The 17,082-nt window shown below is 40.7% G+C and overlaps 1 protein-coding gene across 3 annotated transcripts in view; it reads right to left on the reverse strand.

The window, feature by feature from the left end:
• EPM2A (EPM2A glucan phosphatase, laforin) overlaps nucleotides 1-17,066 on the reverse strand; it is a 109,079-nt gene extending 92,013 nt beyond the window's left edge. The window contains exons 1-2 of one of the 3 annotated variants that reach the window (XM_070796306.1): nucleotides 16,649-16,777; nucleotides 16,015-16,048 (exon numbers count right to left, since the gene is read on the reverse strand). Coding sequence is in view for 1 of the 3 variants with exons in the window: in XM_019967551.2 (XP_019823110.1) it covers nucleotides 16,649-16,949 (301 nt within the window). In the remaining 2 variants the exon portion in view is untranslated. Of the gene's footprint in view, nucleotides 1-11,155; nucleotides 11,304-16,014; nucleotides 16,049-16,648 lie in introns of those variants that run through there. The other 2 variants (XM_019967551.2, XM_070796305.1) reach the window with 2 other exon arrangements.
• Between the last annotated feature and the right edge of the window lie 16 nt (nucleotides 17,067-17,082).

The following is a 17,082-nucleotide window of genomic DNA, read 5'->3' on the forward strand; positions in this document are numbered from 1 at the left end:
TGATGAACTATGGAATGAGGTTCATGACATTGTAGAGGAGACAGGGATCAAGACCATCCCCAAGAAAAAGAAATGCAAAAAAGCAAAATGGCTGTCTGAGGAGGCCTTACAAATAGCTGTGGAAAGAAGGGAAGTGAAAAGCAAAGGAGAAAAGGAAAGACATAAGCATCTGAATGCAGAGTTCCAAAGAATAGCAAGGAGAGATAAGAAAGCCTTCCTCAGCGATTAATGCGAAGAAATAGAAGAAAACAACAGAATGGGAAAGACTAGAGATCTCTTCAAGAAAATTAGAGATACCAATGGAACATTTCATGCAAAGATGGGCTCGATAAAGAACAGAAATGGTATGGACCTAATAGAAGCAGAAGATATTAAGAAGAGGTGGCAAAAATACACAGAAAAACTGTACAAAAATGATCTTTATGACCCAGATAATCACGATGGTGTGATCACTCACCTAGAGCCAGACATCCTGGAATGTGAAGTCTTGTGGGCCTTAGAAAGCATCACTATGAACAAAGCTAGTGGAGGTGATGGAATACCAGTTGAGCTATTTCAAATCCTGAAAGATGATGCTGTGAAAGTGCTGCACTCAAATGCCAGCAAATTTGGAAAACTCAGCAGAGGCCACAGCACTGGAAAAGGTCAGTTTTCATTCCAATCCCAAAGAAAGACAATGCCAAAGAATGCTCAAATTACCGCACAATTGCACTCATCTCAATATGTAAAATAATGCTCAAAATTCTCCAATCCAGGCTTCAGCAATATGTGAACTGTGCACTTCCAGATGCTCAAGCTGGTCTTAGAAAAGGAAGAGGAGCCAGAGATCAAATTGCCAACATCCGCTGGATCATCAAAAAAGCAAGAGAGTTCCAGAAAAACATGTATTTCTGCTTTATTAACTATGCCAAAGCCTTTCACTGTGTGGATCACAATAAACTGTGGAAAATTCTGAAAGAGATGGGCATACCAGACCTCCTGACCTGCCTCTTGAGAAACCTATATGCAGGTCAGGAAGCAACAGTTAGAACTGGACATGGAACAACAGACTGGTTCCAAATAGGAAAAGGAGTACGTCAAAGCTGTATATTGTCACCCTGCTTATTTAACTTATATGCAGAGTACATCATGAGAAACGCTGGGCTGGAAGAAGCACAAGCTAGAATCAAGATTGCCAGGAGAAATATCAATAACCTCAGATATGCAGATGACCACTCTTATGGCAGAAAGTGAAGAGGAACTAAAAAGCCTCTTGATGAAAGTAAAAGAGAACAGTGAAAAAGTTGGCTTAAAGCTCAACATTCAGAAAACGAAGATCATGGTATCTGGTCCCATCACTTCATGGGAAATAGATGGGAAAACAGTGGAAACAGTGTCAGACTTTATTTTGGGGGGCTCCAAAATCACTGTAGATGGTGACTGCAACCATGAAATTAAAAGACATTTATGCCTTGGAAGGAAAGTTATGACCAACCTAGATAGCATATTGAAAAGCAGAGACATTACTTTGCCAAAAAAAGGTCCGTCTAGTCAAGGCTATGGTTTTTCCAGTGGTCATGTATGGATGTGAGAGCTGGACTGTGAGGAAAGCTGAGTGCCGAAGAATTGATGCTTTTGAACTGTGGTGTTAGAGAAGACTCTTGAGAGTTCCTTGGACTGCAAGGAGATCCAACCAGTCCATTCTAAAGGAGATCAGTCCTGGGTGTTCATTGGAATGACTGATGTTGAAGCTGAAACTGCAATATTTTGGCCACCTGATGCGAAGAGTTGACTCATTGGAAAAGACTCTGATGCTGGGAGGGATTGGGGGCAGGAGGAGAAGGGGATGACAGAGGATGAGATGGCTGGACAGCATCACTGACTCGATGGATGTGAGTCTGAGTGAACTCCGGGAGTTGGTGATGGATAGGGAGGCCTGGTGTGCTGCAATTCATGGGATTGCAAAGAGTCGGACATGACTGGTTGACTGACTGAACTGAACTGAACTGAATCTTCAGCAGGAAAGAAAATGGTACCAAATAAAAAAGCCTATTTTAACAAGAAAGATATAGGGTAGATTCTAATGTGTGTGTGTGTCTGTGTGTGTACACACATATATACACCCATACACAAATATATTAGAAATAAATTAAACAGAAAAGGAATTGTCATTTTGCAAAATTTTTAATAATATGCTGTAAAAAATTTTAACAGCAAACTTTTAAAAATGGAATGAGATGTGTGAGAGGGTAACAGGCAAGAAGGCCAGGGGTCTCCAATCGGAGGAAATAGGCTGCAAGTGTCAGATATTTTTCTCTCTCCCTTAAGCAGCAGGAGGAAACAAACTACAAGTGCCAGATTTTTTTTCCTTCTCCATACAAAATTAAAAGCAGGTTTCTCTTAAAATTCTGTGTTGCCATGATGACACCTGGTTCTACCTGAACTTAACTTTTCTCAAACCTTGAGCTAACCAATGCGTTTTTCTTATGGAAATGTTTTTCTTAAGCAATGTTAACAAAATTATGTATTTGCTTTGGAATTTGTCTTTCTTCAAAATGATTCCTCCTAAGACTAGCTTTTTTTCTTTTCTCAAACCTTGAGCTGATAATAGCTCAACAACCAGTATTCATACCAATTGCTTCATGGCTGGGGGATGACACACCTGTGCCATCCTATCTCAAAAATGCATGTTGTGAGAGAGGGGCCTGGTGAAACTCCCTCAGCCTTGAGGTGTCTCTTTTATCTGATTAATAGTTTTCTAACAGACATAAGGCAATGGCACCCCACTCCAGCACTCTTGCCTGGAAAATCCCATGGATGGAGGAGCCTGATAGGCTGCAGTCCATGGGGTCGCTAAGAGTTGGACATGACTGAGTGACATCACTTTCACTTTTCACTTTCATGCATTGGAGAAGGAAATGGCAACCCACTCCAGTGTTCTTGCCTGGAGAATCCCAGGGACGGGGAAGCCTGGCGGGCTGCCGTCTATGGGGTCGCACAGAGTCGGACATGACTGAAGTGACTTAGCAGCAGTAGCAGCAGCAACAGACATATGGCTAAAGACTAGCAGAAGGGGCACTCTTTCTGCCCCCTTCTGATGTCTATGTCAGAAGCTCTGTCTGTCTCTTTTATACTTTAATAAAACTTTACTACACAAAAACTCTGAGCAATCAAGCCTCGTCTCTGGCCCTGGATTGAATTCTTCTCCTCTGGAGGCCAAGAATCCCAGCGTCTTTCACGGCTCAGCAACAACCTTTGACTTGTTACAGGCAAGTTACAGAGACTTCTTCCTCTAAGAGCAACAACTTAAAAAATGGCAAAATATATGAACAACGTTTTTTGGATGTTGAACAAAAGGTAGTACAGGACAGATATCTCTGAGAAAAGGAAAAAAGACAAGGGGAACAATATGAATGCCATGGATTTCTGCTTGTAGAGAATTTCTGAACCATGACCCAGGGATGGAATCCCAAATAGCATCCAACAGTGTCACTGATTGAGGAATTAGAAATACGAATATAAGGAGATTAAACTGACTAAAATTTGCAGGGCTTAATTCTAGAGAGGAGAAAGATATATGGAGAGGTCCATAAATATTCATAAAGGTCTCTTAGATTCTTTGGTTTCATGCCTATCTGCCTATAAGTTGGAATTTGACAGAGTCATATAACAAATGATAAGAAAAAAAATTTCTAAAAATTGTAAGCCAAAGAATTAGCACAGCTCACAGAGAGCTGGGAAACATTTGCATTTCCATCAGATAGAGTGAGAAGATCTTATTTAATACATGAAGCAACCAGGAGAAAATGTAGAGGGATCATTGCTTAGTAGTGGGGCTAAACTAGCTCTACAGTAAAAGTTACTGTGCCATGCTCCTATAAACCTTCAAGACAAACCTCAAAAGGGACAAGCTAATCAATAAAGAACTGCTACAAAGAAAAATTCCAAACGTTCTTGAAAACAATGTAAAATTACAATGTCTACCATCCAAACAAAAATCAATAGATACAAATGTCATTTTTTTCTATATACTATCAATGAACAATTGAAACTTAAAATTGAAAAGTTTTAAAATACACCATTAAAAATATCACCACCCATTTTAAAAAAATGTATAAATCTAATGAAACATGTATAAGATCTGTATTTGGAAACTATAAAACATTGGTAAAAGAAATTAAAGACCTAATTACATGTTTTTAATTTATTTATTTGGCTGCACTCGGTCTTAGTTGCAGCACTTGGGATCTTTGTTGCCATGTGCGGGATCTAGTTCCCCAACCAGGGATCAAAACCACGCCCCCTGCATTGGGACCATGGAGTTTTAACCACTGAACTACCAGGAAAGTCTGCACAAAGACCTAATTAAATGGAAATGTATTCCCTGTTCACAGATTGAAAGACTTAATAGTGTTAATATGTCAATTCTTCTGAACTTGATCTATAGATTCAACGCAATCCTAACAAAATTACAGCAAGCCATTTTGTAGATTCAACAAATTGATTCTAAAATACATATAAAAGGGCAAAAGACCAAGAAAAGCCAACACAATACTGAAGAACAAACTTGGGGGACTCATGCTACACTATGTAAAGATTACTATAAAGCTACAGTGATCCACACAGTGTGGTATGGTACAACAATAGACACAGATTAGTGGAACTAAATAAAGAGCCCAGAACTAGATCTGTACAAATACAGTCAACCTATTTTTGATTAAGGCAATTCAAACAAGACAGGATAGTATTTTCAACAAATGGTGCTAGAAAAACTAGACACTCATATGCAGTCCACGGGGTTGCAAAGAGTCGGACATGACTGAACACCTTCACTTTCACTTTTGTATAGAGAAGAAAGAAAAAAAAAAAAAAAACCTAGATACAGACTTTATACCATACATAAAAATTAACACAAAATGGATTATAGACCTGCAAATAAAGTGCAAAATTATAAAACTTCCAGAAGATAATGTATGAGGAAATCTAGATAACCTTGGATTTGGGGAAGAGTTTTTTAATTCAAAAACCACAAGCACAACCCATGAAAGGAAAAAATGGTACACTGGACTGAATTAAAATTAAATTTTTTCATGGTAAAAGACACTACAAAGAGAATAAAAAGACAAATTATAGACAGGGAGGAAATGTTTGCAGATAACATATCTCTTAAGAATTTGTATATGAAATACACAAAGAATTCTTAAAAATCACTAACAAGGAAACAACCAACTAAAAAACAGAGAAAAGTACTGAGCAGACTTGCAATTAAAGATGTTATACAGATGGCAAATAAGTATTTACAAAAATACTCAACATAATTTATTTTTAGAGCATTGCAAATTAAAACAGTGAGATACCATGACACATCTATTAGAATGGTTAAAAAAAAAGTGAACAAAACCAGAACTGTTGTACTGGGCTACATCTACTGCAGAAGAGACTGGAGCTCTTTTTTTTCTTTCTTTTTAATTCATTTTATTCAAGCATAGTTGATTTACAATGTTGTGGGTTTTTAAATTTATTTATTTTAATTGGAGGCTAACAGAATCCAACATCATATTACAAAGATCATACATCATGACCAAGTGGGCTTTATCCCAGGAATGTAAGGATACTTTAATATCCACAAATCAATCAATGTAATACACCATTAACAAATTGAAAGATAAAAACCATATGATTATCTCAATAGATGTAGAGAAAGCCTTTGACAAAATTCAACATACATATATGATAAAAAAAAAAAAAACCTCCAGAAAGCAGGAATAGAAGGAACATACCTCAAAACAATAAAAGCTATATATGACAAACCCACAGCAAACATTATCCTCAATGGTGAAAAATTGAAAGCATTTCTACCAAAGTCAGGAACAAGGCAAGGGTGCCCACTCTCACCACTACTATTCAACATAGTTTTGGAAGTTTTGGCCACAGTAATCAGAGCAGAAAAAGAAATAAAAGGAATCCAGATTGGAAAAGAAGAAGTAAAACTCTGACTGTTTGCAGATGACAGGATCCTCTACATAGAAAACCCTAAAAACTCCACCAGAAAATTACTAGAGCTAATCAATGAATATAGTAAAGTTGCAGGATATAAAATTAACACACAGAAATTCCTTGCATTCCTATACACCACCAATGAGAAAACAGAAAGAGAAATAAAGGAAACAATTCCATTCACCATTGTGACGAAAAGAATAAAATACTTAGGAATATATCTACCTAAAGAAACAAAAGACCTATATATACAAAACTATAAAATACTGATGAAAGAAATCAAAGAGGACACAAATAGATGGAGAAATATACCATGTTCATGGACTGGAAGAATCAATATAGTGAAAATGAGTATACTATCCAAAGCAATCCATAGATTCAATGCAATCCCTACCAAGCTACCAACAGTATTTTTCAGAGAACTAGAACAAGTAATTTCAAAATTTGTATGGAAACACAAAAAACCTTGAATAGCCAAAGTAATCTTGAGAAAGAAGAATGGAACTGGAGGAATCAACCTGCCTGACTTCATGCTCTACTATAAAGCCACAGTCATCAAGAAAGTATGGTACTGGCACAAAGACAGAAATATAGATCAACGGAACAAAACAGAAACCCCAGAGATACATCCATGCACCTATGGACACCTTATCTTTGACAAAGGAGGCAAGAATATACGATGGATTAAAGACAACCTCTTTAACAAGTGGTGCTGGGAAAACTGGCCAACCACTTGTAAAAGAATGAAACTAGAACACTTTCTAACACCATACACAAAAATAAACTCAAAATGGATTAAAGATCTAAACATAAGACCAGAAACTATAAAACTCCTAGAGAAGAACATAGGCAAAACACTCTCCGACATAAATCACAGCAGGATCCTCTATGACCCACCTCCCAGAGTAATGGAAATAAAAGAAAAAATAAACAAATGGGACCTAATTAAACTTAAAAGCTTTTGCACAATGAAGGAAACTATAAGCAAAGTGAAAAGACAGGTTTCAGAATGGGAGAAAATAATAGCAAATGAAGCAACTGACAAAGAATTAATCTCAAAAATATACAAGCAACTCCTGCAGCTCAACTCCAGAAAAATAAATGACCCAATCAAAAAATGGGCCAAAGAATTAAACAGACATTTCTCCAAAGAAGGCATACAGATGGCTAACAAACACATGAAAAGATGTTCAACATGACTCATTATCAGAGAAATGCAAATCAAAACCACAATAAGGTACCATCTCATGTCAGTCAGAATGGCTGCTATCCAAAAATCTACAAACAATGTTGGAGAGGGTGTGGAGAAAAAGGAACCTTCTTACACTGTTGGTGGGAATGCAAACTAGTGCAGCCACTATGGAGAAAAGTGTGGAGATTCCTTAAAAAACTGGAAATAGAACTGCCATATGACCCAGCAATCCCACTACTGGGCATACACACCAAGGAAACCATAATTGAAAGAGACACATGTACCCCCATGTTCATTGCAGCACTGTTTATAATAGCCAGGACATGGAAACAACTGGAAATCTTTATTGCAAAATTCAGTCTTAAATTGAAGAAAGTAGGGAATACCACTAGGCCATTCAGGTATGACCTAAATCAAATCCCTCATATATATATATATATAGTGGAGGTGACAAACAGATTCAAGGGATTACATCTGGTAGACAGAGTGCCACAGTCAGCTTCAGATCTTGTTTTTGTTGACTGCATAGAGCTTTTCTATCTTTGGCTGCAAAGAACATAATCAATCTGATTTCAATATTGACCATCTGGTCATGCCCATGTGTAGAGTAGACTCTTGTGTTATTAGAAAATGGTGTTTGCTATGACCAGTGTGTTCTCTTGACAAAACTCTATTAGCCTTTGCCCTGCTTCATTTTGTATTCCAAGGCCAAACTTGCCTGTTACTCCAGGTATCCCTTGACTTTCTTCTTTTGCATTCCAATCCTCTATGATGAAATGACATCTTTTTCTGGTGTTAGTTCTAGAAGGTGCTGTAGGTCTTCATAGAACAGGTCAACTTCAGCTCTTCAGCATAAGTGCTTGGAGTATAGAGTTGGATTACTGGTGATGTTGAATGGTTTTCCTTGGAAAAGAACTGAGATCATTCTGTCATTTTTGGAGAGTACACTCAAGTACTGCATTTCTTGGGCTTCCCAGGTGGCACTAGCAGTAAAGAACGCATTTGCCAATGCAGGATACATAAGAGACACAGGTTCTGATCCTTGGTCAGGAAGGTTCCCTGGAGGAGGAAATGGCAACCAATACCAGGATTATTGCCTGGAGAATCCCAAGGACAGAAGAGCCTGGCAGGCTATAGTCCATAGGGTCGCAAAATGTTGTACATGACTGAAATGACTTAGCACATAGCACACACTGTATTTCTTACTCTTTTTTTGACTGTGAGGACTACTCCATTTCTTCTGAGGGATTCTTGGCCACAGTAGTAGATCATTTGAATTAAAATCACCATTCCCATCCATTTTAGTTCACTGATTCCTAAGATGTTGATGTTCACTTTTGCCATCTCCTACTTGACCACATCCAGTTTTCCTTGATTCATGGACCTAACATTCCAGGTTCCTATGCAATATTGTTCTTTACAACATTGGACTTTACTTTCACCACCAGACACGTCTACAGCTGAACATCATTCCTGCTTTGGCCCAGCCGCTTCCATTCTTACTGGAGCTATTAGTAATTGTCCTCCCCCAATAGCATATTGAACACCTTCTGACCTGGGGGAGGGGCTCTAGTGTCTTATATTTTTGCCTTTTCAGACTGTACATGGGGTTCTTCAGGCAAGAATACTGGAGTGAGTTGCCATTTCTTTCTCCAGTGGCCCACATTTTGTCAGAAGTCTTTGCTATGACCTGTCCATCTTGGATGGCCCTGCATGGAATGGCTCATAGCTCCTTCACAATGATAAAGCTGTGATCCATGAAGGGGTGGTTTTTAATATCATTCTACAATAAAACAAACCAGAGCTCTTTGGAGAAATGACTGATTTTTTCGTTAGGGCTTCTGCAGTAGTTGTAGCCCAGTACAATAGTTCTGTTCAATTATAAATATGAAAAAGAACTATAGGAATACCTTAATGACATTGCCAATTCAGTTCCAGGCTATCAAAATAAAGCAAATATCAAAATAAGGCAAATTTAAAAAATAATTTAAATACCTTAGTTTAAACATACTCTATTGCTAAAAATGCTGACCATCATCTGTACCTTCACCAAGTCATAATTTTGGTTGCTGATGGAGGGTCTTGCCTCAATGCTGATGACTACTGACCTGTTAGGATGGTGGCTGGTAAAGGCTGGAGTGGCTGTAGCAGTTTCTTTTAAAAAAGACAACAGTAAAATTTTGCCACGTCATATTGACTCTTCCTTTCACGAACAGTATTTCTGAAGCACACAATGCTATTTGATAGCCTTTGACCAATGACAGGACTTCTTTCAAAACGAGCTAATCTTCTCAAGCTCTGCTCCTGCTTTATCAATTAAGTTTATGTAATATTCTAAATATCCTCTTGTCATTTCAGCAGTCTTCATGACATCTTCCCAGGAGTAGATTCTATTTCAAGAAACCACATTCTTTGTTCATGCATAAGAAACAACTCCTCATGCGGAAAGCCTTACCACGAGATTGAAGCAACTGAGTCACCTCTTCAGGCTCCACTTCTAATTTGAGTCCTCTTGCTATTTCCACCACATCTGCTAATACTTCTTCCAAGTCTTGAACCCCTCAAAGTCATCCATGAAGGCTGGAATCAACTTCTCCCAAACTTCTATTAATATTGATATTTTGACCTCTTTCCATGAATCACAAATGTTCTGAATGGCATCTAGGATGGTGAATCTTTCCCAGAAGGATAAAAAATATAATAATAATGAAAAAGTTTGAAGTATTCCAAGAATTACCAAAATGTGACACAGAGATATAAAGTGAGCAAATGTTGTTTATAAATGGCACCAATAGACTTGTTCAACACAAAGTTGCCACAAATCCTCAATGTAAGAAAAAAAAAAATGTAACATCTACAAAGCTCAATAAAGTGAAGTGGAATAAAGCAAGGTATACCTGTATGTGTGTTGAAGGGTAGGGAGAATGCCAGCAAAGTTAATGCTTTCTAGATTAAAGGGGATGCCTATGGCTGACATTTCCACTCTTCCCTCTCCTTCCTTATATTCTACTGAATGCAGATGCGATGATTAGAATAGCAGCTATAGCCTTGAGGGAAAAGCTAAGAAAATACAATGGCACCTTACCTGATACCCACAAGCTATGAACCATTATCACCATACCTACCTATGAACTTTTTATAGCACAAAAACTAACCCTTATTTGTCTCAGCAATTGCTTGTTGTGTTTTCTGTTACTTGCAGCCTGTTGCCATGCCTTCCTCCAGGGGATCTTCCCAACCCAGGCATCGAACCCAGGTCTCCCACATTGCAGGTGGACTCTACTGTCTGAGCCACCAGCCTCCAAGAACACTGGAGTGGATAGCTTATCCATTCTCCAAGGGATCTTCCCAACCAAGCAATCAAACCGAGGTCTCCTTCATTGCAGGCTGATTCTTTACCAGCTGAGCTACCAGGGAAACCCAACCTGCAGTCTATTGCATTCCAAACTGTTTCTCAAACAGTCCACATTTTTTGGAGGGGGGAGATCTTCCTCCCTACTGTTCATATTGCTTCTACTGCTTACAATCAGAGTCCAAGTCACTATAACTAATGTAATTTTAAACTATAAAAGATGTATAAGGAAAGGAACAGGTGCCAAAAGAAAGAACAAAAAAGTAGTTAAGAAAGACATGTGGGACTTCCCTGGTGGTTCAGTGGTTAAGAATCCTCGATTTCCACTGCAGGGGCATGGGTTTGATCCTTGGTCAGAGAACTATGATCCTATATGCCATGGGGAATGGCATCAATAAATAAATAAATATTTTTCAAAAAGAAGACTTGTAAGAAGAGACTTAACAAATAGATGCCAACGTGGAAAAGTTGAAGGAATGGTCTCCCACCTGCCTCCTTCCACCCTACCTTATCCCTAACATGAAATAACTATGCTCTCAATAGAGGACAGAATGGTTTTCCTGGAAAGGACCTGAGAAGAGGTGTAGGGTCTAGAGATCTGAACAGAACAGATCTTGAGATAACTATGTACTCACCAACTGACTTGGAGAAGGAAATGGCAACCCACTCCAGTACTCTTGCCTGGAAAATCCCATGGACCGAGGAGCCTGGTAGGCTATAGTCTATGGGGTCGCAAAGAGTCGGACACGACTGAGCAACTTCACTCACTCACTCACCAACTGACTAGAAGGTAAAAGAAAAAGGGAGCACCATTCAGGAATAGAATAGACTGAAATATTTCTACCTACAGTCACATTTTTGTTTGCTTTGTTTTGTTTTACTTTGTTAATGATAAGGACCAGGAGTCCTCTGGATTCTCACCCATTAACCCTAAGTGAAGAAACCTTCCCCTCCACAAGATCTGCCAAATTACACGATATCCCATGAGTATACTTCCATTTAGAGGCGATTTTGGATAAACATAAGCAACTTCAGCAGGAATCCAGCACAGTTGCTTCTACAAATCAACATAACCTTTATTCATAAAAATAAATGGTCACCTAAAGATTACTGGACACTTGAGGAAAACTTTTAGCATTAAAAAAATATTGCTATGAGGAAAGGGACAAAAAGTTAATGCAAGACAAAACAAATTCAATCAATTCTATTTAATGTCCTCAGAAATATTTAAATATTATCCATACCGGAAGAAAAACCAGCTCTGGAAAAAAAAGAAATTAGAGACTAACAGAAAAATGTGGGAGACTAAAAATGATTGTCAAAAAAAAAATATTAAGTCTAGTATAAGAAGTAAATAATGGGATGGGTAGTATTAAAAACAAAACAGTGATCTGGAAACATAGTCCGGGAAATCTATCCAAACAAAAGATGGAAAACACAAGAGAAATGCTAAGAGATACTCACATAAAAGCAGAAGGTACAGTATATGAGTAATACATGTCAGAGGAAAGAACAGAGAAAACAGAGAGGGGGAAATAAAGAAACAATAGACAGTTTCCATTAGTAAAAAAAATAATTCCTGGAATTGAAAAAGGCAACCAATTGTCAAGTCATAAGAACAACAACAACAAAAGACTGAGATACAACCTGATAAAATAATGTAAGGAAAAGTTTTTAAGCTTCAAAGAGCAAAAAAAAAAAAAAGTACCAACAAAGAAATGAGCTTACTTTGACATGAAAATTATTAACATCTGGTGTTAGAAGGTACTGAGGCAGTGCCTTCAAAGCAAACATTATTTTGAGACTAGAATACTCTACCAGATGACTAACCACATGTGAAAGCAAGATAGAGACTTTTTCAGGCATCTAAGAACTCAGGTAGTTTATCTCTCAGTTACTGTTTCTTTAAATTATTTGAGGATGCGATTGAATGAAAGGACTAAGATATTCAAGAAAGTGGAAAATGTGGAATCCTAAACAATGCAACTAACACAGGAGTCCAAGTAAAAGCAACAACAATAATATAAATCCCAGATAGCTATGTTCAGAAAGACATATATCAATATTGGAAAATCCCATGGACGGAGGAGCCTGATAGGCTGCAGTCCATGGGGTGGCGAAGAGTCGGACACGACTGAGTGACTTCACTTTCACGCATTGGAGAAGGAAACCCACTCCAGTGTTCTTGCCTGGAGAATCCCAGGGACAGGGGAGCCTGGTGGGCTGCCGTCTATGGGGTTGCACAGAGTCGGACACGACTGAAGCGACTTAGCAGCAGCAGCAGCAGTGAAAATTAGAACAAAACCCCCAAATCCTCAAGGAACAGAATGTTTTCAAAAAATGAGGAATTTGCATTCATCAGATAGTTCATTTAAACTAGGAAATTTTGAGGATCAATGTGCTGTTCCTGTTTTTAATAAGTAACGAGAAAGTTTAAACAAGGTGTAAAAGAATATTGCCACTCAAATATAAAGTAAAATGAACTCTGATATCATTTTAAATAAAATCTGAGCATGATTTATAGTGTAAGAGAACTTTTCCTCCTAGTACACAGGTTTCATGTCACAGAATTGTATTTCTAAACTTTTTAATTAGTATAATTACACTACTTGGTTCTGAAATAATTATTTCCCAATCATAATAGTAAAAATAACAACAAGTAACACTTATTTAACACTTAATATATGTCCTATCCTAAGCTTTATTAGATTTATTAGCCAGTTTGGTCCTTTCAACAATAGCACAGTAAAGTTAAGTGACTTGCCCAAGGTCACACACTGGTTGATGAAGCTAGACATTCTGGCTCCAGAATCCCTGCTCTTAAATGTTGGCTATGCTGCTTCAGCAGCAGCATGCTGCTTCTCATTATGCTGTCTGTTAAGTTACAATTCTTCCAATCAACCTATCAGCCTAAAACAAAATGGCATAGTAACAATTATAAAACAAAATACAAATTTTATAGAACTTAACATAGAAACAATGATTAACCAAAGTAAAGAAAAGGAAAGGAATGTGCAAGTGTTATTTTTCTCAACCTTTTATATATACATGGGCTCCCCAGGTGGCGCTGATGGTAAAGAACCTGCCTGCCAATTCAAGAGACATAAGAGACACAAGTTCTATTCCTGGATTGGGAAGATCTCCTGGAGGAAGGCATGGCAACCTCCTCCAGTATTCTTGCCTGCAGAATCCCATGGACAGAGGAGCCTGGGGAGGGGGCCACAGTTTATAGGGCTGAAAAGTGTCAGACATGACTGAAGTGACTTAGCATGCACACATGCAACTTTCTATATAAAAGAAGCATAATACAGAAATTTCTATATAATAGAAAATCAACAGTAAACTACATGAGTATAATGTAAAATAATAATATAAAAATCAGCAGGGAGGGGAGAGATAATGAACCCGAGCTAAACTTCTCATATTTCACAGCAAGTAAGATGATTAATTTTATACGTATATAGTAGCTGTTGTCAGTAGACATTGTCTAATTTTAAAGTGTAACATATAATTCATGTGGCAACTCTCAGAAAACCTAAACACAGAAAAATTCAAGTGGATACATTAAGAAATTCAGAAGAATATCTGAATTTAGGAGAATTCAGAAAAACTAAAAATAGAAAAGGAGGAGGACTGGGGAAAGGGAAGATCTTTGTTTTTAACCATCTTAATTTTTATTAAAATTATCAGATATTACTTCATTATGAAAATATGCAATACTATTAATAATAGAATATCCTATAAATAGGGGCATAATCAATGAGAGCACCTTTCAATTCTGGCATGGTAACAGAAAAGGACAATAAATGGTACCAGACTATGAAACTCAGTAAGGTGCAAAAAGAGGAACAAGGACAACATATAAACATATTACAGAACACTCATGCTCTTTGCTGATTCTTTGTTTCCACATCACTATGGGCACTCCAGTACTCTTGCCTGGAAAATCCCATGGACAGAGGAGCCTGGTAGGCTGCAGCCCATGGGGTCGCTAAGAGTCGGACACAACTGAGCGACTTCACTTTCACTTTTCACTTTCATGCATTGGAGAAGGAAATGGCAACCCACTCCAGTGTTCTTGCCTGGAGAATCCCAGGGTCAGAGGAGCCTAGTCGGCTGCCGTCTATGGGGTCGCACAGAGTCAGACACGACTGAAGTGACTTAGCAGCAGCAGCGTGGACTAAATGGCCCACTTTTTCATATAAACTTCCCCAGGGACCTTTCATCCGCTTTAGACAACCACTGAACCACACACACTCCAGTCCCCTACTCTGTACATTTCATTTAAAGAAAGGGCTGTCTACATTCACATACGGGCGGGAGTCTACACGTGGCATCACTTTTTCAGGGAATAATTTGGCAGCCCTTATTCCCTGGTGGTAAAGATGGTAAAGAATCTGCCTGCAATGCAGGAGACCTGGGTTGGGTTCCTGGGTGGGGCAGATGGCCTGGAGAAGAGAATGACAACCCACTCCAGTATTCTTGCCTGAAAAATTCCACGGACAGAGGAGCCTGGCAGGCTACAGTCTACGGGGTTGCAAAGAGTCGGGCACAGCTGAGCAATGAACACTACTACTACTACTACTGAAATGTAAAACACGGCTACTCTTTGACCTAACAGTTTCACTTCTCAGAATCTACCCTACAAGGACATTCCCAAATGCTCAAAGAGAACTTTATACAAGGACTTTCAATTAAGCTGTTAGTGTTTATAACAGAAGAAGATGGAAAGCAATCTAAATGCACACTGGTAGATACAGAATATTTCGTTACCACATAGAAAATGAAATACATCTACATGGAGTAACACTGAAAAGTATTTTACAACATGTTGCAGAGCAAGAAGAGGCAAGAAGGTGAATAATATACAACTTGTGTGTGAGATAAACAGACACGTCATGTATTGGAATACATGGGCTTAGGGTGAGTGGAGCAAACAAGTTTTTTTTTTTTGTACATGTTTTTGCCTTTTTTTTTTCCCAGCCACCATGTATTGGTTTTGTATTTTAAGAAATCGGAGCATATCTCCGCTGCCAAATTATGCTGTGCTTAGTCGCTCAGTCGTGTCCGACTCTTTGTGACCCCATGGGCTGTAGCCCGCCAGGCTCCTCTGTCCATGGGATTCTCCAGGCACGAATACTGGAGTGGGTTGCCATGCCCTCCTCCAGGGGACGGAGAAGGCAATGGCACCCAACGCTAGTACTCTTGCCTGGAAAATCCCATGTCCATGGGGTCGCTGAGAGTCGGACACGACTGAGCGACTTCACTTTCACTGTTCACTTTCATGCACTGGAGAAGGAAATGGCAACCCACTCTGGTGATCTTGCCTGGAGAATCCCAGGGACGGGGGAGCCTGGTGGGCTGCCGTCTATGGGGCCGCACAGAGTCGGACATATGACTGAAGCGACTTAGCAGCAGCAGCAGCAGCCTCCAGGGGATCTTCCCGATCCAGGGATCGAATCCAGTTCTCCCGCACTGCAAGCGGATTCTTTACCTTCTGGGACATCAGGGAAGCCACAATTTCCGTGCTTTGAAAAAAAATTCGAAAAGAGAAAACGCTCAACATCTTGCCATTTGTTCAGTCTCAAATGGAAAAGAAGAGAAACAAAATACACTAAGCAGCATGGTGCCGTTTAGGATTAGCGAAAAGGCTAGCTTTACTGGGTGGGTCATTTTTTAGTGAATTGGGGCAGGAAAATGAGGGCACAAAAACAGTCACGGCGGAGTTGAGGAGCAAAACCCAGGAGCGTAGGGGCCCAGGGAGCCCGGGGACGCCCTCAGAGAAGACGCGGGGGGCCAGGCGGGCGGAGGCCCGAGCGCCGGGGTAGCGGGGGCAAGACACCAGGTCCCAGGTGTGTGGGAAAGAGGCCGGAGGGGCAGAGACCGAACGGACGGCAGACCGGGAACACAGCCTCCACCAGGGGAACTGGTCGGGAGCGGGACGCCCGGCTGGTGGCGACAGCTGGGCGGCCAGACCAAGGTCAGCCCGGGGCGCCCGGGCAGTCCGGGCGGCGGGCAAAGCCCGAGACCCAGGCCGAGCGCCCGGGGAGCCGCGGCGGAGACAGTGGAACCCGCCCCAGGCCGAGGCCGGGGCCCCCGGGTGAAGGGCGGCACCGCAGCCCCCGTACCTTCCCAGGAGAGCTCTCCTCCCGGCTCGCGCTTCAGGAACTTGTACCAGAACGTGTCCACGCGGCCCGGCTCCGCCCCGTCCTGCGCCGCCTCCTCGGCCGCCAGCTCCACCTCCCCGAGCCACAGGCCCGGCTCCTGCAGCGCCAGCGCGCCCGCGCCCGCCGCCGTGCCCGCCGGCCTCAGACGCACGGCCCCGCTCGGCTCCCAGCGCCCCAGCTCGGGCCGGGACCCCACGACCAGCAGCTCCGGCCCGGCCCCGGCCACGGCGGGCGACACCACCACCCCGAAGCGGAACCGCATGGCGGCGGCGGGCGGCGCGACTCCGGGTCCCCCCTGTCCCTGCGACCGGCGGACGCGGCCCGAGCGCTAGGCGGACGCGGCGATTGGGTCCCGGGCGCCGGCGGGGACACGTGCGAGGCTGCACCTTTTTTGG

The sequence above is a fragment of the Bos indicus genome, chromosome 9 (genome assembly GCF_029378745.1).
Source record: "Bos indicus isolate NIAB-ARS_2022 breed Sahiwal x Tharparkar chromosome 9, NIAB-ARS_B.indTharparkar_mat_pri_1.0, whole genome shotgun sequence".
NCBI lineage: Eukaryota > Metazoa > Chordata > Mammalia > Artiodactyla > Bovidae > Bos > Bos indicus.